This window comes from Staurois parvus, unplaced genomic scaffold, assembly GCF_062004578.1.
Source record: "Staurois parvus isolate SC_StPar_1 unplaced genomic scaffold, SC_StPar_1.0 ptg000564l, whole genome shotgun sequence".
NCBI lineage: Eukaryota > Metazoa > Chordata > Amphibia > Anura > Ranidae > Staurois > Staurois parvus.
In genome coordinates this window covers 2,769,213-2,791,390 of record NW_028318360.1, presented here as the reverse complement: position 1 = coordinate 2,791,390, position 22,178 = coordinate 2,769,213, and the positions used below count along the sequence as shown (strand labels likewise).

The 22,178-nt window shown below is 42.1% G+C and overlaps 1 protein-coding gene across 1 annotated transcript in view; it reads left to right on the top strand.

Annotated features, from left to right (window-relative positions):
* Positions 1-22,178, top strand: part of SLC75A1 (solute carrier family 75 member 1) — a 72,521-nt gene that overhangs the window by 5,628 nt on the left and 44,715 nt on the right. Inside the window, exons 3-6 of the mRNA XM_089691552.1 lie at positions 1,784-1,887; positions 5,738-5,896; positions 11,340-11,528; positions 16,967-17,075. Of these exons, the coding sequence (XP_089547678.1) occupies positions 1,784-1,887; positions 5,738-5,896; positions 11,340-11,528; positions 16,967-17,075 (561 nt within the window). The remainder of the gene's footprint in view (positions 1-1,783; positions 1,888-5,737; positions 5,897-11,339; positions 11,529-16,966; positions 17,076-22,178) is intronic.

Below are 22,178 nucleotides of genomic sequence, written 5' to 3'. Positions count from 1 at the left end.
AGTCTTCATATTGATCCCAATGTCTCTGGGGAGCCCCTTTGATCCTAGAGTTCAGGATGTATACAGTGCCAAAACTTCTAAAATTATGCCGCACCTTGTTTGTTCGACAGTTCAATGCCGCAGCTTCTAAAGCACACTTGGCACAGGGAGGACAGGTTTTGTTCCTGACTTTTTCAGAAGGCACAGCCTCATGGAGAATAGGGTTTATGATCTAAGGGTTGCAGTGCTGGATTAAACTCTGTGGAAGGGCCACCCTTGAAGTGTTTATGGAGATGTCTTTTGCGCATGCTCTAGTGCAGTAGTCTCCAAACTATGGCCCAGGAGGCGGATGTGGCCCTTTGCTTGCCTTTATCCGGCCTTTGGGGCACTTTTCCTCCCCCTGATAAAAGATACTAATCCTCCCACTGACACCAACAATGGGGCATAATTCCTGCTACTGGCAACAACGGGCACGATTCCTCCCACTGACACCAATGATGGATCGCTATTCCTTCCACTGACACCAACCATGAGGCTTTATTCCTCCCACTGAAACCAACAACGGGGCACAATTCCTCCCACTGACGTCAATGATGGGGCATAATTCCTGCTACTGACATCAACAACAGAAGTTTATCTTTCCACTGACACCAACAATGGGGAATAATTTCTGCTACTGACATCAACAACAGGCATTATTATCTTCCACTGACACCAACTATGGGGCACGATTCCTCTGACTGACACCAATGATGGAGCACTATTCCTTCCACTGACACCAACCATGAGGCACTAATCCTCCCACTGACACCAAACATGATGCACTATTCTTCCCACTGACAATGGGGCATGATTCCTCCCGCTGACTCTAACCATAGGGCACTATTCCTTCCACTGACACCGAGTGAAACACTATTCCGCCTACTGACACACACCAACAATAGGGCACTATTCTGCATACTGACACCAACAATAGGGCACTTTTCCTCCCATTGACACCAACAAAAGGGCGCTATTTCTCCTACTAACACAAACAACGGGGCACTATTTCTTCTAATGACACCAACGATGGGGCACTATTTCTCCCATGGACACCTACAATAGAGCGCTATTCCTCCACCTAATATCAAAGATGCATTGTTTACTCCCACTGATGCCAAGACATTTTCTACTCCCAATGGCCACAGTCCGGCCCCCTAAAGTCTGAAGGACAGTAAACTGGCCCTTTGTTCAGAAAGTTTGGAGACCCCTGCTCTACTGGGATAACATTGAGTAGTGGGCACATTGATACTGTATACTACATGTATGTAGGCTGAACCAAATTTTTTACAAACTGACAGCTGAAAGAAGATGAGCTTTTAAGAGACGAGCTATAATGTGAATCTGATGTCTATGGTTTATGTACTTTAAGTTTTTATTGGGTACATTATTATTATTAATACAGTATTCTCTATAGAGGCTTTAATGTACAGTTTTCATTTCTTTGAGTGAATTTTTTTCTATCTTTTGTAAACAATTTAAAACATTTTCACTGTAATTTTCTTTCAACATCAAAGCAATATTATTTTGATCCTTTGTCGTGGGACACTCAAATGGCTTGGAGCCCATAGGCCAGTGCCTACTTGGCCTATTTGGTAATCTGGCACTGAAGGGTTGATACAGAGAACAAGCTGAAGGCACTTGTATTTCAGCCTACTTGTTGCTGTTTAGGCACTCTTAGGCCAGGACAGGTTCACCTTATTAAGTCTCACATTTAGATGCTAGGATGTGTTGTTTCTGCGATGTAATAATGAGTGTTTTTCAGGTCTCATTGGCTCCCTCTTCTCCCTCCTGCAGTTTATCTGCTCACCGCTCACTGGAGCAGCTTCGGATTATCTTGGAAGACGGCGAGTCATAATAATAAATTCAGTATGTTATAACTGTATGCTGCCTGCAATATTGTGTGCTTTATAGCTGGTATTTAGAGCAGAATTTTCTAAATAAATTATTTGCTGTATTAGTTTTACAGTTGTGCTCAAAAGTTTGCGGACCCTGGCAGAAATTGTGACATTTTGGCATTTATATTGAAAATATGACCAATCATGCCAAAACACACAGGTTAAAATCGCAATTAAAGTTTAATTTCCTACATCTGTGGCATTTTAAATTGCAATTAGTGCCTGTGTATAAATAGTCAGTGAATCTGTTAGCTCTCACACTGATGCACTGAGCAGGCTAGATACTGAGCTATGGGGAACAGAAAAGAACTGTCAGAAGACCTGCATAACAAGGTTATGGGACTTTATAAAGATGGAAAGAGATATAAAAAGATATCCAAAGCCTTGAATATTCCAGTCAGTACTGTTCAATCAGTTATTAGGAAGTGGAAAATTAGGTGATCTGTTGAAATCCGAGTACTCATGCTAATGCTTCGCATCAGCGCAACCCTACTTGATACCAAGTCAAGGTCAGGTAGACCAAGAAAAATTGCAGCCAAAACTGCCAGAAGAATTGTTCAGGATACAAAGAAAAACACACAGGTAACCCTAGGAGAAGTACAGGCTGCTCTGAAAAAAGAAAGTGTGGTTGTTTGAAGGAGCATAGTACGACGATACTTGAACAAAAATGAGCTGCATGATTGATTTGTCAGAAGCCTTTACTGCACCAATGCCACAAAAAGCCTGATGAAGTGCGTCAAGGTGTTGTTTTGGCATATTGTAATTTATTAGGTGATTGAACTGTATGGAATGACATATTCAAGGCTTTGGATCTCTTATTTTATATCCTTTTCCATATTTATAACGTTCCATTACCTTGTTACGCAGGTCTTTTGACAGTCCTTTTTCTGCTCCTCATGGTTCAGTATCTAGCCTGCTCAGTGCATCCATGTGAGAGTTAACAGACTCACTGACTATTTATAAACAGACACTAATTGCAATTTAAAAAGTCACAGATGTGAGAAATTAACCTTTAATTGCCATTTTAACCTGTGTGTGTCACCTTGTACGTCTGTACCAAGGCCAAACATTCCAGGGCATGTAAGTTTGATCAGAGCTATTTGATTTCTGTTATCATTAGGATTTAAAAAGGAGCCAAACAACAATGTGATAATAAATGGCTTCATGTGATTACTATCCTTAAAATAAGACAGTGTTCTGGCATGATCAGTCAAATTTTCAATATAAATGCCAAAATGTCACGATTTCATGCAAACTTTAGAGCACAACTGTATATCAGTAGCTTTGAGCTCTGTTTAAGCACCAGCACTTCAGCACAACTATATCAATGGGACACAAGGCTGTTGTAGATGGGTGGAATCTATGTTCAGACAAAACCAGTGATGACTAACCCCACCTACTTCTATCCCTTGTTTTACTTTTTCCACTTGAGTTGCCACAGTGGCTGCTGTCTGTTGCCAGCAACTGAACAGAACCAGGAGTTGTTGGTTGGAAATCATTAGACCACCTTTATCATTTACCACTTCCATACCGGGCACTTTTACCCCCTTCCTGCCCAGGCCAGTTTTCAGGTTTCAGCACTCTCACGCTTTGAATGACAATTGCGCGGTCATACAACACTTTACCCAAATTAAAATTTTATCATTTTCTTCCCACAACTAGAGCTTTCTTTTGGTGGTATTTAATCGCCACTGGGGTTTGTATTTTTTGATAAATTAACAAAAAAGACAGAAATGTTTGGAAAAAAAAAACACTTTTCTTTGTTTCTGTTATAAAAGTCTGCAAATAAATAATTGTTCTTCATAAGTTTAGGCCAAGATGTATTCTGCTACATCTCTTTGGTGAAAATAACCCAAATCAGTGTTTATTACTTGGCCTGTAGGAAAGTTGTACTACTTTGGGGAAGTCATCAGTATTTTGTTTTTTGTAAGCAAGCATTTAACTGAAATCGATTCATTCAGCTTTTTTTGATGTGATTAGCCACGGCTAATCACAGGACACAGATGGGCTGTGACTGGCCCAGCCTGTGCATGTGATCACTGTGACCATTCACATCTAGACACACTTGTATACAAGAGATGGCATGAAAGGAAGCCATCCATTGTATACAACTGTCATGTGACAGCAGGCCCCATAGTAATGGCAACAGGGCCAGTACACAGATCTGTCATCAGCCGTGTCCGAGATACACAGCCGGTGACGCATCTCGCCACAGCGCGGCCCTGCGGGCACGCACAAAGCGCGATCCGATAAGTGTAAATATGAAACATCCATAGGCAGCATTTCAAACATACATGTACATACATAGCCTTTAGAAGCAGAACTAAACACATCAATTTAATGGTTTCATTGAAGGCGTGCTGTGATCGATACCCGTCACAGTTGTTTCTGCTCTCAACTAAACTGTCAAGCCTTGAAGTGGCTGGTGTCATAACTCATCTAATGTACAACACTGTGGCAACTGCAGATTAAACAAAGGCTAAGAAGGCAACTTCCTTGTCTGTAAAGGAGAGAAGGTTTTAGTTCCACTTTAGGTAGTAAAGCAATAATAAGGCTGAAAAGTCCCTATTTTTGTCCTAAGAGACTATCTTTAAGTATGTTATCAATGTTGTCACCAATCTTCCAGCATGCTGGGAAATATGTCATACAAGCTTTTGGAAAATAGAGGAAAAACATGAATACCTTTTTTTTTTTTTTTTTTTTTTTTTTTTTTCTTTTTTTTTTTTTCTTTTTTTTTAAGAAAATACATGTTTCTTATTACATTGTAATCAGATGGATGGGCTTGTGGGACCAACTAGGTGTCATATCTCATACTGACAGATGCATCTGATGTTGGCCTGGGAGCAGTCTTGTCCCAGGAAACTATTGGAGAAGAATATTCAGTAGCATTCCTCAGCAGGAAACTACCACTACAGAACAGAAGTATTTAAAATGACACTAACTTTGGTTTTAAAAACAAAAAAATATATTCAAGTATGTATTGTATATGTATTCATATATAAAATAGGAGAGGCCTCTGTCCTGTACACTCTCCAAGCAGTGACTTGAAGGCATGTATTGTAGGACCACGTTTGTAATAATAAAACTGGAACATCCAGTTCAACCTGTATATCGTGTGCATATTAATTGTGTATATTACTACCATTTCCAATATCCATGCACATTGTGTTTGCTAAGAAACGCATTTAAAAGAATTTTTAAATTGCCTATGCTTCCCACTGACACCATCAAGTATTGAATGGAATTCCACATCCTTACCGTTCTAACAGTAAAGAACCCCAAGTAGTTTAAGATTGAACTGCTTCTTATCCAGCTTCATTTTTTCACCATTTCTCCATTCGAGACCTAAGATTAAATAATTTTCTCCCAAAGATACAGTTACCATTAAAAGATTTGTGCATTGCGTTCATATCCCCTCTTTAGCGTCACTTCTCCAGGAAGAATACGTTTGTTTGTAGTCACTCCTTATAACTGAGGTCCTCCAGCCCCCCTTATTGGCTTTCTTGGCCTTCTCTGGACTCTCTGCAGTTCTAGCACTTCTTTCTTGTACATTTGCAGCCAAAACTATGGCATACTCAAGGTGTGACCGAACCAAAGTTTTATAAATTGATAGAATTATAGTTTCATCAGAGTAAATACCCTTTTTAATGCATTAATATATTCCTAAATATTGTGTCTCTTAAATAGGACAGAAGGTGGTAGGTGGAAGTCATTGCCTAAAACATTTAGAATATTCCCAATGTCTGTTTTTTTTTCAGTCTGATTACTGGAGAGGCCAAGAAACTGATTATGTTACTCTTTAATGTCCCCATTTCTGACAGTTTGGCATAATCGTGTCCTATGCTATATGGGCCATGTCAAGAAGTTTTGGAGTCTTCCTTATCTCTCGCATGGTTGGAGGATTAAGTAAAGGAAATGTTAGCTTATGTGCGGCTGTAATAGCTGACCTCCCCTCCTTAAAGGACCGTAGCAAGGGCATGGTAAGTGTGGACTGTGTTCTGTTATGACAAATGGGGGATGCCGGATGATCTAGTCTTTGTCTTGTACAATCTTTATGCTTTGTTATATTCTAAAAATGTCATCTCATATGCCTGGGCACAGGTAGTCAGGGAGCCCATAGACAATAAATGGCAGTTTTCACCTAATGTCTATGTTACACTGGTCGACAGCATATACTACTGCAGGGGTTAAAATCTCGAGTCCGGACCTACTAGCCGGTCACAAAACGTGCTCTCCACCAGTTGCCCCACCCAACCTTGCCCAGGTTACTGCACTCACCACTCCTTGTGAACACTGAACCCACATGCTGATATACACACCAAGACAATGTGCTGATATAAATCTAGCTCACATCTTACTTCCCTCACCCTCCTGCTTCTGATAACTTCTGGGAATATCTCTCCTAATAATGAAACACCGCTATCTGTCACCTTCACTCCCCGCACCCTTCCTCCTCTGGCAACAGACGCAGCTCTCTCATGCTAAATGCATCCTACTGCTTCCAAGAACCAGACCCTCTCTCTTCTGTGCCCTCTGCAATACCCTCTCTTTCTGTAACAAGCTCACTTCTGTCTATAATATTAATATCTCCAACTTTAACTTGTTGGCACTGACTGTATGCAAATGTGCAGCCTCTCGGTAGCTGGGCCTTGCCTTCGAGCGGCCGCATATACCAAAAGTAAACAAACGTGCCAGGAGCACGCACCCTGCTTGCTCCTGGCACATTTAACGGCACCTCACGGAAAGGTCCCGATCGTTACTTGCGATCAGGACTTTTCCGATCGTATGACCGCTGTGACAGCTGATCACGGCGGTCATGTGACCCTAAATCCCGGCATCACAAACTCCTTCAAGGGCCAGAAGGTTCTGGCGCCAACGGGTTAACCTACTTGCCATTACTGAAATCTGGTTTTAGGAATCTGACTCTGCGCTTCGCTCTGCCCTCTGTTATAGTGGCCAAGAGATAAATGGAGTTAGATTCTTTCTGTCCAAACTGAGGGCCTCCTGGATCAGTGTCATGCTTCATTTTCTATTCTTGGTGACTTGAGCATTTCATGTTACCAGCCCGGTTCTGAACTTCTCAACTTAGGTCAGCCATAGATGGTGCAACTTTCTTTCTTGCTTGATTTCCCCCATCAGTCCCCCTGTGGAGCTGTGATTATTGCTAGCGGATATAGCTGCTGGCAATAATTGCATGAAAAATCTGACATGCTGGTTGATCCCAAGTCAATCAATGTATCGATTTGGGTAAAATCAGCCTGGCCAAATCTCAGACAATTCCTGCTAAACCGGCCAAGATGCAAACTGTCTGTTGCCAGCTTTTTTCCTCATCTTTTGACCTAGCACAAATGACACACACTTCTTCTCACTTTGATAGTAACACTCTTAACCATGTATTCTCCCACTTCTGCACTCCTTGCATCCTTCCCAACACCCCAGTTCCTCTCTCTGATCACAACTTTATCAGTTTCATGGTATCCTTGTCTTCAACTGCTCTTTTCTCCAAGCAGCAAACTATGACTTTGTTGAAACCTTCACTACTGAGAGCTAGGAGATGAGTCCTAAGTTGTTCAGGCTGGTGAGGTCCAGCGAGGGCTTTTTAAGTATGGGGGTGACGAGTGGGGAGGGAAGGAGAAGGTGCCTCAATCGGGAGAGATTGAGGATGTAAATTAGAGGACACAGAATAGACCAAAAGGGTGATCACTGTAGTCGTGAGTGAACAGGTTCTAGGGCAGGGGTATTGAATTAAAATTCAAGGATTTTTAATTCAATACCCCTGCCAAGGGGTACCTCTTCTGGCCAAGGTCTGAATAGCATGTGCACCTTTACATTAGGTGTCGCCATCATGGTGCAACTTTACATCATGTATTCCCATCACATCAGGTGTGCCCATCATAGTTCTCCTTTACACCATGTATCCCCATCACATTGTAACCTTACATTGGGTATTCCCGTCAGAGTGCCCCCTTACACTTAAAGTACCCCTTTCTGTAAAATTTTCCCATCAGAGTGCCCCTTTACATCATATTCCCCATCAGAGTGCCCCTTTCCATCAGAGTGCCCCTGAACATAAAATGTGGCCGTCAAAGTGCCCCTTAACCACTTGACCTCCAGAGGATTTATCCCCCTTAATGACCAGGCCTCTTTTTGCTACTTGGCACTGCACTAATTCAACTGATAATTGCGCGGTCATGCAATGCTGTACCCAAACGAAATTTGGGTGCAGCAATAACAAGAAAAACAATATTTTTTACTTTTAGCTATAAAAAATATATAGTAAACTCAAAGTTGGTTATAAATTTAGGCCAAAATGTATTCTGCTACATGTTTTTGGTAAAAAAAAATCCCAATAAGTGTATATTGATTGCTTTGTGGAAGTTATAGCGTCTACAAACTATGGTATAGATACTGCAATTTACGACATTTTTTTGCTATACAGCGCTGCGCTAGTTTAATGGACAATTGCGCGGTCATGCAATATGGTACATAAATGAAATTTACATCCTTATTTTTCCCACAAATTGAGCTTTCTTTCGGTGGTATTTGATCTCCTGTGCGGTTTTTATTTTTTGCGCTATAAAAAAAAAGGCTGACAATTTTGAGGAAAAAAAACTATATTTTGGACTTTTTGCTATAAAACATGTCCAGTAAAAAAAAAAATGTAAAAATCTAATTTAGTCATAAATTTCTGCCAAAATGCATTCTGCGACATGTCTTTGCTAAAAAAAACCCCAATACGTGTAAATTAATTGGTTTACGTGAAAGTTATAGCGTTTACAAATGGCGGGAAATATACTGGGATTTTTAGGTTTTTTTTTATACTAATAATGGCGGCGATCAGCGACTTATGGCGGCGATCAGCGACTTATGGCGGGACTGCGGCGGACATTCTGACATTGGGGGGTACTGACTTGGGGTCACTGACATCCCCAGTGACACCAATACAGTGATTAGTTCAAAAAAAAAAAACACTGACATTGTACTAATGGCACTGGGGAGGAAGGGGTTAAGTTTTTTTTTTTTTCAGGGAAAGGGTTAACTGTGTGAGGGGAGTGTTTTACTAGGGGGCGGGGGTGTGTACTGCACAGGACACCGCTGATCGGGAGAGAGAAACTCTTCTGTCCCGATCAGCTTGTCCTGGAGCTGTCAGGGAACTGACAGAAAGCACAGCTACTGCAGCTGTGCTCTCTGTCAGGGATTGCCGCCGATCGCCGGGAAATTGCCGGTAAGGACCTTCTGTGACCCGGCGACTGACATCTCTGACTGTGATCGGCGGGACAGGTAGGTCGGCAGCGCGTCTCGCGCGCGCCCCCTACATGTTTACAAAACACACGTTTTAAAACGTGGTTTTGCCCAGCCGTGCCGCCCTGCCACCGTATTTATACAGTGGCTTGGCGGCATGTGGTTAACATAATATAAAGGGCACTCTGATGGATACATTTTCTGTAAGGGGCAATCTGATGGGCACATTTTATGTTGTACCTGTCAGAGTACACCTTAACATAAAATGTGCCCATCAGAGTGCCCAATAAAATAAGGGGCATGCTGATGGGCACATTTTATGCTAAGGGGCATTCTGTTGGGCACATTTATATTAAGGGGCACTCTGATGGGCACATTTTATGTTAACCTTCCTGGCGGTCTGATTATGTCAATATTTTTGAATGTCAAACCGGTACATTGTTTGGTATGGAAATTTCAGTGTCTGATGACGAATTTCCCCACGAATCACTATCGCTCAATTCTGCAAGTGGTTCTAATTCACTATCGCTGTTTTCTAGCTGGTCTAAAACTGCTTTTTGACCTAAAGGGATGCTTTTTGGATGCATGAATGTTCTCAAGTTTCCAGGCAGAAAGAACGGTAAGAGTGCAGGCAGGGCACAGGACAAAGCACTAGGGACAAAACTGAGGTGAAATGGTTTGATACAGTAATGTAATACTAACAGATTACAATGTATTGTTTGCATGTCATGTTTTTACTTTTTTGAATCTCCCGCCATTTCCGCCCCTCTGCATCCCTGTGCTCACAGGGAAGTGAACCCGGAAGACGGATGCCGGCATCGGCCGGAGGACACAGTGGGAAGACATCGGGGGATCGCAGGGACAAGGTAGGTTACACTTCAGTGTAATCCTGAGTGTGGCTCGGAGGGTTACCGCTTTTGGCAATGAAAATTAACCCCGAGCCACACTCGGGATTACCGCCAGGGAGGTTAAGGGGCACTCTGACGGGCACATTTAAATTAGGGGCACTCTGGGCGGCGCTTGTTATGTTAAGGGCACTCTGATGGGCACATTCTATGTTGTGCCCATCAGAGTGCCCCTTAACATTCAATGTGTCCATCAGAGTTCCGCTGTAAGAGTACACCCTACCTTGAGGGCAGACAGGAGCTGTGCCGGGATCCTTGCTGGACTCTTGTGTACAGGCAGGGAGCAGAAGCCGGAGAGACAGTGAGCTGAAAGGGGCGGGGCGCACATGTGATGTTGCCGTGACGACTGCCCTGCTCAGTGGTGGATCTGTCATTGCGGGCTGGCGGTACTGGTGGCAGGATTGCTGGGGCCGTTCGTGGACCGTGGTCTGCCATTTAGTGACCGCTGTTCTAGGGGATCCTTTCTCTTCTCTATTCTGCTACTGGCCACATCTATGACAAAATCTCACCCATATGCTGCCAAAGAAACCTATTTCATTACACTCATTAACATGCACTTTCTCATTGCCCAGGAGATTGCCAGTCAATTCCGTAGATTGAAGCAATCCGTGATGGGAATTCTACTATATTCCCCATCTAACATGTCATGTCTACCACCACATTCACTACTTCTTTGACCCTGTTACTACAGAGGAGGTTATGAAACCTTTCTCAGACACCCAACTTTCCTGGAACCTGTTCACTCATGACTACTGTGATCACCCTCTTGCTCTATTCTGTGCTCTCTAATTTACATCCTCAATCTCTCTCTCTGTAATGGCAGCTTCTCCTCCTCCTCTCCCCCCCCCCACTTGTTACCCTCATACATAAAAAGCCCTCTCTGGACCTCACCAGCCTAAACCGCTTATGACCCATCTCCTGGCTTTCATTTAATTCTAAATATCTAAAACGCCTAGTCTACAAACGTCTGAGCTGCTACCTCACTGAAAACAACCTTCTTTACCCCTTACACTCTGGCTTTCACCTACAACACTCCACAATAATGCCCTACTAAATCTCAGTATTGACTTACTAGATGCTAAAACCAAAATGCCAATTTCCATTACTCCACACTTAGTCCACCTGATTTTCCTCAACAAACTCCACTTTTGGCTACCAAGACATTCTTGGTTCTCATCCTGCCTATTGAAGTGTTCCTTCAGGTGTAGAATGCTATGAATGCCCCTGGGTTAATGGAGTCTAAATTGTAGGAGTTGTAATCCTCTTCTTGTTACAGGCAATGATTGGTGTTGCATTCTCAGTGGGCTTCACCGTTGGACCCATGGTCGGAGCCTATTTTGCAATAAATGCAGCTGATGGAGAAGTATTCTATGTCCGGCCTGCCCTGCTTGCTCTTACATTCTCTGTTGTGGACCTTCTCTTCATCATAATATTCCTTCCGGAGACGCTTCCAAAGAAGAAAAGGGTAAGAACAGCATGGACTTTTTTACAGCTTTCTGTAGAGTGAATTTTACGGAAGAAGTTAAATTGTAAACTGATAGTCCTATCCATTCTAGATACATATATCCTGCTGGTGATATTTTTGGATCAGTAAACTTAAAATAACAGTTATCATTGTGACAGGTTAGGTACACTAGGAACTGGAAGGGAGCCCTATTGGGCTTGCAGCATCTATCTCCCATAGCTTTACTTGCACAATAATTAATTGGATTGCAGCATGTTGACTTTCTCTCTTGTTTCTGCTATCATAATGGGATGCTGGTGGCCAGATCTCTGAATCTCTGCAGTGACCACATTCTACAACCATTATTCGATGACATGGTTTTTATCAGTTCTTCAGTATAGCAACTGGATTTCAATTCTTATGACAAAACATAAAATGGCCCCTGGAAAACAGCAAAATGCTGTTCACTGAGCACATCACCCATTAGTAAGGAAATGCTAATGTAGACTTTGTTAGAACAAAAAAGCAATTAAAAAGGTGAGCGGCAGTTTTAAAATATTGTTTAATGTTCTGCTTTGTGAATAGGAACATGTAAGAAATCTAGGTGTTGTCCCAATTGAAGAGTAAAAGTGGAAATACACCAAGGTTAGGTAGGAATTTATTGCTGTCTGGGTCCCCACTGGGTAAATATACTGTCACTTCCTGTTTCAGTGATTCTTCTCACTTGAACAGGAAGAGCAGGAAATCTCTGCTGCAGACACATACTGTACATACACAGACATTTGAAGAGATTATCTCTCACTTCCTATTTCCTGACATGGATGTGAAATCTTCCCAACAAGTATACATACAGTTATAAAAACCTGACACAAGTTCCACCCCTTCCCACTCTATCCAAAATAAAATAAATGTTTTGGCTGGAGCTGTATGTGATATATGATAAAACATTGGTTGTTGAGTACAAGCAGTACTACTATACAAAAGATTTGAAGAAATCCCCAATGCCGGATTCACACTGTTGCATTAATGCATGTTGGTGCACTGCGTTGCCATTCTTTCTGAATGGCACTCCAACGCAACCTACCAACGCACCTATATTGCACTGCATCGCAATACACGGTAACGCACTAATGTGCATTGTGGTGCACTCCATTGCTAAAAACATTCAAATGAATGGGCTGCTTTAACTCAATGTACATTAATGCATGCCATAGATATAAATGAACCCTGAAGGATGTGAGCCAGTTCTCTCTGTGGCACATTATTAAGGATTCACTGGGAGCCATTCATCCTATTTGTAATACTCAATACTCCTTGTAAAGAAAAAAAAAATTGCAGTCACTATCTTTTGTTGATTAGGCTCCTGTACACTGCTGCTGATAAACTGGCGTTCAGGAGCTGTTCAGTGGTTTTTTCAGCAGCCCCTGAACTCTCCCTAATGTTTTCCTATGTGTCCATGTACTCATCGTCGTTTACAGGCAGTTGAGTTTGCAGTCGTTTTTCTGAATGTACCAAACGTACGTTCAGGAGTAGATTTTTCTGGCGTTTCAAACGGCAAACACTTGTAAACGCGGTTAACTGCGTTTATAAGCGTTTGCGTTTAGAAGTGTTTTTTTTAACTGTTCCATGTCCAGATGCTGTCCACAGCCTTTTTTCATAATCAGAAATGCATGCAAAGCATTTTCCATGTATTCAAATGGACCCGGTACACCAGTGCAGTCAGTTCCAGGTTTCGAAGGAAAAAATGGTAGAACGTGCCGCATTATGCTCATGATGGGATCCATAGTGAATACAACCAGGCAGGTCATCTCAACACATACTGCTCTCTCTGCTTCTGCTCTCTCTATTTCTCTCAAAATGTCTGAAATAGTTAATTATTTACTGTTTTTCAGTGCATTCTGGGCATTTGGGAAGGTCTCCTGAGGATATCTTTTAAAAATGCTTCTGCGCATAAATGCGGTATGCAAATGCAGCTAAACTAACGTTTTTTAACCTACGTTTTTCAGCAGTCCGTTTCCATCGTTCAGAAGACTTTTCCAAATGTCCCGTGTACATGAGCCCTTACTCCCACAATGCTGTGCTCATTGTTCTTCCTGACAGCCATTTGTCAGGTCTGAGCAGGGTCTTAGGACCCTGCTTAGGAAATTCTTTTTCAAGGATTAAAGAGGCAGGCAGGAGTTGGGAAAGTACATAAATGAACAGGGGGGTCCCACATAGAAGAGGATTTTGTTTTTTTTCTTAGATACTGGTCCTCTTAGGTGTCAAAAATTCTGTCTCTGCAACAGGGACATTGTGAAGTTGTGTAGATACTGTATCCTGAGGCAACCAAACGATGAGACCAGTAAAGTAGATTTCATTGCTGTTCGTGTATGCTCTGCACAATCTGATGTGATCAGAGTCCCGAAATGTGTCGTTTAGCTGGTAAAGAATATCTGTGACTACAGTTTTCTCCTTTCACATTCCGTCACATTAGAGGCTTCTTGCTGTGCAGAGGGAAGGTCATGCAGCGGGAATGTGGGTGTTGGATCTGTAGCATTTTGTCAGGCAGGGATGAATGCCCCCTGCTCCTAATTTATCACTCACTTTAGAAGTGTCGCTCATATGCAGGAATGTCAGCCATGGCACCAATGCAGGGTGTGTATGTGCTAAAAGACCTGACACCTTCTATCCCTATCAGCATTCCCTGGCTTTCATCATCTACAAACGTGTCTCTAATTCTTCAATGCATATCCTTAATATGGCTAACCTAGAGACCTCACAATATCTGTAATTTGCTGTTGATATTTTTGTTACAGATTACTGTTACTATTTATTATTATATTTCACATAGAGGTGCTGCCAATACCTGCATCAGCCACCATAATATTCTGACAAACAAAACTCAGATATTTCCTGCTAATGCTGACATTTCCTGCTGCCTGTGCCCTCATTTTAGCCATCGGCTGCCCATCCTAATGATCAGTAATATGTGCAATGGGAGGAAGTGATAGACTCCAACACTAGGCATAAGTGTCAGTGCTTTGCCACAGCGGCCCAGCATTTGACCATAACTGTAGGCTTTTGGAGGATGCTGCTGGTATGTGTTGTCTAGGTGCTTGCACTTTATACCTGCAGTCATTTTCTTTGTTTTTAAACTGGTGCAGGATTTTTAAAGTACCGGTATATGGAAACCAAAAATCTGTTTTTCAGTATGTGTAGCATCGTGTCCTGCTGTACACAGTTTTCTTAACCTCCTTGGCGGTATGATTCTTTCCGATTTTTTGTGCTGAAAGCGGTACCATTTTTTTGCATGGAAATATGTAGTTTTTTTTGTAGGCTGTAATTTTTAGGAATAACTCACTGAAATCTGTCCGAACAAGAGTCTAGTAATCATTCCGGATATGATAAAACTTGAAACACAAAATCATAAATTATAATTTAATTAAAAATCATAAAAAATAATAATATAATAATAAATGTAATTCAATAATATAATCAAACCAAAAACACTGAAATTTGAAATACAGAGGCAAATTTGCACATCGCTGAGCAAAGTCGCAAAATCGTTTTCAGTGTCTGATGACGAATTTCCCCACGAATCATTATCACTCAATTCTGCAAGTGGTTCTGATTTTCTATCGCTGTTCTCTAGCTGGTCTAAAACCGCTTTTGACCTAAAGGGACGCTTTTTGGATGCCATGGACTTTTCTAAGTTTTCAGGCAGAAAGAACAGTCAAAATGCAGGCAGGGGACAGGACAAAGCATTCGGGACAAAATATATGTGAAATGCATTGAAACAGCAATGACAGCAAAAATGAAATTTTTAAAAAATTTCAAATTTGCCACTGGTTCCGGCGCCCGTACGACCCGACGTCACAGGGACCGGAACACAGAAGCCGGATGCCGGCATCGGCCGGAGGAGATGGCCGGAGACGCTGCAGGGGACACATCGCGGGAGCGAAGGACAAGGTAAGTGCTGCAGGGACCCCCGGAGCAACGCCGCATGGTAAGCCGAGTGTAGCTCGGGGTTACCGCTCTTGGTACTCAAATTTTACCCCGAGCTACACCCGGGAAAACCGCTAAGGAGGTTAAACAAATATTTTCAGTGAATCTGTAGCAAAAGTTCATACCTGTAGATGCTGCTGGTAACAGCACAAGCTGACAATGCAAACTCTCAGTTTTGCAATTAGCAGCAGCTTTGCCAACATGCCATGCGTACTACTTTAGTTGACTCCTGGGCTCCTTATGCCAGTGTATGCCTTGCACTTTTGTATTGCCGCTGTGATCCGGTGCTGTCTACAGCTAAACGATTTCCAAGGCTCCAGCTGGAGAGAAGTTGCAGAGCCGTCTCAGATCCAGAGGAGGGAGTCTCTTCCTATGCTGTCTGTGTGGTCCACTTAAAGGGGGCTTCCTGCAGATCTTTGGTCATTATATGATTCAACACATTGCGCTTTTACTATGCGAATCTGGTGAGTGCGCATTTTTATCAATTCCCTGAACGGATTACAGTCACATGGAATATTTTGTTACCACCTCTAAAACAGGATCTGTATGCGGCACAATTTTCTGACCGGTGTTTGTCAGACTCTCACCATCATATGAACACTTTCTTTGTTTTATGACTTTCACAGCCGCACTTGTTTAATTGCGCTCATTGTAGCGCTTCATTCACTCCTGTGTTATCACTTATATTTAATGTTTTTATATTTTCATATCAATAAAATCTTGAATAGTGCATTTTTATATATTAATTTTTTAGGCGCTGCGCCAATTTTTGTGTATGCCTTGCACTTACATGAGGGCAGCTCAACGAACAAGGCTGACAACACTACTCCTACTTGTAAGGAAGCTGCTAGTAGTTTTGGCTTGAAGCAGAATGTAGTTATTGGCAGGAAGCATTTCAGCAAAAGTCACAGAAAATGATTTGCTTAAGAAAGCAGTATATAATAAAGAATGATGCAAGATGTGCAAAACATAGATTTCACGTGTACATACTCTTTAACTTTGATTCCATAAAGTTGGATTTCTTCACAGACCTATAGATCACCTGTCATTGGGGTACATTCACATTTACAAATGCACCCAACTCTGCTTAGATGTGAGAACCCAGCAGGGGGTTCCTGGCAATTAGCTGCAGGAGGCAGCCACAAAGATTACTGCAGCTGTTCACATATGATCATTCATGTAGCGATCAACTGTGAGTGATTGGTCCTGGATCCTGCTGGGGTTCTCGCATCTAATCACAGTCTGGTACATTTGCAAATGTGAATGTAACCTAAAACTGTCAGCATTGCACAAGTGTGTGCTGACATGTTACTTCATCATGTTATTGTTGGGCCACCATAACAAACTGCTTTCTGGGCCAAAGTAGTTGTCATTCAAGCTATACTAGATTTCTCTTGAAATTCAGGGCTGACCTGATATGTACCCAATCCTCTATCTGGTTGTGTGTTCTAATCAATTATTATCATTGTCTATAGGTCTCCTCTGTGATAATGGGGTGCCGAGAGGCTCTAGATCTGATCAGCCCTGTGTCTCTGTTCCAGTTTTCAGCAATAACAAGAAGAGAAGATTTTTCATCTACTAGAAGTAGGTTAAAGAATAACCACTTATTAAAATGTTGACCTTAAAATGGTATTAAAGCTTACCAGTCTTTTGTGGTGTGGCATATTAGGGCTTTTTTCCCCTCTGTTTTCACCTGATGATCTGGTTAGTACCACAACTCCTGTATTAGAGTACCCCCACTCTGGATGAAAGCGCACAGGGGGCACCATTGAATAGCAGCATTGTCAGTCTGTGGGGAGGGGATTGTTAGATGGACTAGCAGATTTAAATACACTAACAAATTGAAGCCAAACTCCAGCTCAAACTGCAGTTATACAAGCAATTACAGCAACAGTTTTTTTCTCTTTTGGGATAAAGATATTACATTAATAAATAATAGCTATTCATTGGAAGCACCCCTGCCAGTGGCAAATGGTCTCAACACTCTTAACTGATACGTGTGCAGGAAAGCTTGTTTTGTTAAAAATACAACAGACTTACTGATCGCATCACTAGGTGAAAATCAAAGAAAGAAACCTTAAAAAAGAAGACAAATGCAGCCATCACATCTAATGATTGGTAAGCTGCAATATAATAAATGTTTTCTTTTCATACCACTTTAGTAGTTACCGTATTTCGCGCTCCATAAGACGCACCTGACCATAAGACGCACCTAGGTTTTAGAGGCGGAAAACAAGAAAAAAAATATTCTGAACCAATGGACTGCAGACACAGTACAGGAGATGACCAGAGACTGCAGACACAGTACAGGAGATGACCAGAGACTGCGGACACAGTACAGGAGATGACCAGAGACTGCGGACATAGTACAGGAGATGACCAGAGACTGCGGACACAGTACAGGAGATGACCAGAGACTGCGGACACAGTACAGGAGATGACCAGAGACTGCGGACATAGTACAGATGACCAGAGACTGCAGACACAGTACAGGAGATGACCAGAGACTGCGGACACAGTACAGGAGATGACCAGAGACTGCGGACACAGTACAGGAGATGACCAGAGACTGCGGACACAGTACAGGAGATGACCAGAGACTGCGGACACAGTACAGGAGATGACCAGAGACTGCGGACACAGTACAGGAGATGACCAGAGACTGCGGACACAGTACAGGAGATGACCAGAGACTGCGGACACAGTACAGGAGATGACCAGAGACTGCGGACACAGTACAGGAGATGACCAGAGACTGCGGACACAGTACAGGGAATGACCAGAGACAGTGGACATAGTACAGGGAAAATACCAGGGACATAGTACAGATGACCAGAGACTGCAGACAGTGCAGGGGATGACCAGAGATGGCAGACCTTTGGGGAGGGAGGGGGAGCGGGTACCTGAATTTGACAGGTACCCGCTTCCACTTCTGCGAAGTTGTCCTTCCCTCTTCTTCCCGCGCCGGCTTCTGTGACAGCCAGGTGACCACTGCGCAAGCGCGACGAGCGCTGCGCTTTGTGAATGGCCCAGCGCCTGGACCATTCACAAAGCGCGGCGCTTCTCGCACATGCGCAGTGGGTACCCGGCTGTCACAGAAGCCAGCGCGGGAAGACTGTAGACTGTACAGCGATGGAGCGAGGAACAGGTAAGGTCCTGCAGGAGAGAAGAGCTGAGCGGCCTGCCCGCTATTCTGACATGGTGGCGGCAGAAATACCGGACCGGTCGCTTTATATTCGCTCCATAAGACGCACTGACATTTTCCCCCCTTTTTTGGGGGGAAAAAAGTGCGTCTTATGGAGCGAAAAATACGGTAAATGATAAAAAGTAAATTTCTACATGGCAGCGAAGTGGAGAGAATTAAAGTAAGCTGGTCATGAAGGAAACACTGGCAGAGATATTTCAGATCTCTCCTTATAACCACTTGCCCTCCAGAGGATTTACCCCCCTTCCTGACCAGGCCATTTTTTGCGATATGGTGCTGCATTACTTTAACTGACAATTGCGCGATCATACAATGCTGTACGTAAATTAAATTTGTCATTCTTTTCCCCGCAAATAGAGCTTTCTTTTGGTGGTATTTAGTCACCTCTATTTTTTGTGCTATAAACAAAAAAAGGCCGACAATTTTGAAAAAAATAAAACAATATTTTTTAATTTTTAGTATAAAACTTATCCAATAAAAAAAATGTAAAAATTCTAATTTCTTCATAAATTTAGGCCAGAATGTATTCTGCTACATGTCTTTGCTAAAAAAAAAATTCCAATACGTGTACATTAGTTTACGTGAAAGTTGTAGCGTCTACCAATGGTGGTGTATATATATACTGGAATTTTTTTTTTTTTAACTAGTAATGGCGGCGATCAGTGACTTATAGCAGGACTGCGACGGGCTTTCTGACACTGGGTGGGAACTGACTGCCAACGACATCCCCAGTGACATTAATACAGTGCTAATTATTATTATCATTATACAGGATTTATATAGTGCCAACAGTTTGTGGAGCGCTTTACAAAATGAAGGCAGACATTACAGTTACAATACAATCTTGTGCAAGAGGAAGCAGAAGACTCTGCTCGTTAGAGCTTACTATCTAGGAGGATGCTAATAAAAAAGGACCAACACTGTACTAATGGCACTGGGCGGGAAAGGGTTAACATCTGGGGCGATCAAAGGGTTAAATGTGTGTGTTTTACATAATTTGCTATGTTTTACTAGGGAGACATGCTGCTTTGTATCTCTTTACTGTGCAGAGAGACACAAAACAGCATGTCCATGCTGACAGGAGAGAGACCTGTGTTGTTTACACACAGGTCTCTCCCTGTCAGCTTTTCCCGACAAGTTTCGGCCGGGAATCGCAAGCCACGACCCGGTGATTGACATCTCTATCTGCCAATAGTGGCGCAGGTAGGGCGGCCCCGTATCCAGAAATGCAAATCACCTATATATACTGCTTTCCCTGCCTGTGCGAGCTTCCTGGGAGCACACGGCACCGCGATCCAGTGCCATCTGTGTCCGGAGAACACCGATCGCTGTAGGGGACCTCTGTGTGAGGTCCCGATCATGTGATCACTGATTGGCCAATCAGTGATCACATGAATAGTAGTAAGCAAGATGTCACTTCCTGACATCATTGCTTACTACTAGCGAAATCTGTGAATGATCACAAAGGTCACATGGTACAAGGCTATTCACAACAGCCTTGTACCATGTGACAAGCTGTGACCAATCACAGCTTGCACAGTATTTCTGAATGGAATGCAGCCGGAGAGGAGAAATGATTGCTTTTACAGCCTTTATGGGTGTAAAAGCAATCGGTGTTAAAAAAAAAACAATTTTTCATCACTCCCCACAAATAGTACAGTGTCACTATGGTGTCACTGTACTGCTAGGGTGACAGTATGTTAAAGAATAAATAAATAATATAAAAAAGTTAAATTTTTTTTTAAAAAAATTATGTTTTTTGGTTATAGATTAATTTGGGTTTTTTTTTACTAAAAAGATAGCTGAATAAATTGTGGCCAATATTTATGAAGAACGATTATTTATTTGGCAAATTTTATAACGAAAACTCTTTTGTTTTCAAAATGTTTGGACTTTTTCATTTATATAGCAAAAAATAAAAATCCCAGTGGTGAATAAATACCACCAAAAAAAGTTTCATCTGTCTCAAAAAAATGCTACAAAAATTCATATGGGTACAGTGTTGCATGACCGCGCAATTGTCATTCAAAGTGTGATAGCACTAAAAGCTGAAAATTGGCCTGGACAGGAAGGGGGTGAAAGTGTCCGGACTTGAAGTGGTTAATGTGCTATAGTGTCAACCAGCGCTCATGAAAAAATATTGTTACAAAAGCAGTCTGTTAAATGTTCTTTCCATATGTCTGAGGATCAAGTACAGTACACAACTCTGGGTGCTTCCTGCTCTTTCAATCTTTATCCTCCTTGTGAAGTCCCTATTCTGCAGGCTAATCTTCCCATCCAATGATCTCTAAAAAAATAAAATAAAAAATATAATATAGTGTAGTATGGGCCACTTACAGTTTCTCTAAATGATATGTGTGCTTACTTTTGGAAAATAAACCAGCGTTTTGTCATTTACCCATTTTGTATATACCCTTACTCTCCAACCTTCAGTGAACAACTGACAAATCTCCACCTTATACTTCCCTTGATGTGTATCAATGTAAGGCAAGATCTTCCCAAAGATTCCAAAACAGATGTTGGATTATTCCCAAAAACTAAAAACACTAATAAAGTGCAATACCATTTTGCATACTTTCTTAATACAGACCACTCACATTTAGGGTCGGTTCACAATATAGAAACGCAGTCCAGATGTGTTCCGGATGCGTTTTCTGCATGCGTGTTTTTGATGCGTTTTTGGCACGTTCCAGTGCTTTTTGATGTGTTTTTGTCACGTTCTGGAACTTTTTTGTTGCATTCTAGTTCATTTTTTCCGCTCTCCTTTTCTTCAGTTTAAATAGGGACAGTGGGTTTTTGGTGCGTTCCTGTGCATTTTTTATGCGTTTTAATGCGTTCTAGTACAGTTCTGTGCAGTAAAAATGCAGCATGTTCTTCTTTTTTCTGCAACTGGAACGCACTGGAACTGCAAGCACTGATTTGAACTATGACATTGACAACCATATAACCTACTGTCTGAGCATTTTGGATGCAGAAAAAACACATGCAGTGTGAACTGGCCCTTAAACTAGAACTGATGTGCGTATCCCATTTACCCAGTGAAAATCCCACCAAGTGCAATCGCCCAGCAAGGGTGCACCTTACCAAACTTCCAAATCCATGCGTTCTTAGATCGATCTATTTAGATAACTCCTTCTTCCATTGCTCACCGGTGCAGTTGAAAGAAGGATCCCCAGATATGTATACTTGTATATCGCTCCTCTCATCATTTTTTTTTTTTTAAATGTCCTCAGCATCCACTCTGATATTTCTCCAGATTGCCCATGCAAAAGATATAAAAAGGCCATAGTGTAATATTCGCCCATAAAAAAATGTATTGTACCACTTACAAAACAAGGAAATAAAAGTGTAAATATTTCCATTCTCGTGTGGTCAGGGAGGTACTTTTTAAAGGGGTCGAGGGGAGTACCAGTGTTTAATTTACCCACCTCACCTTTAGGTGCACCCTGAAAACCCATCTCTTTAGAGACGCTTACCCCCCC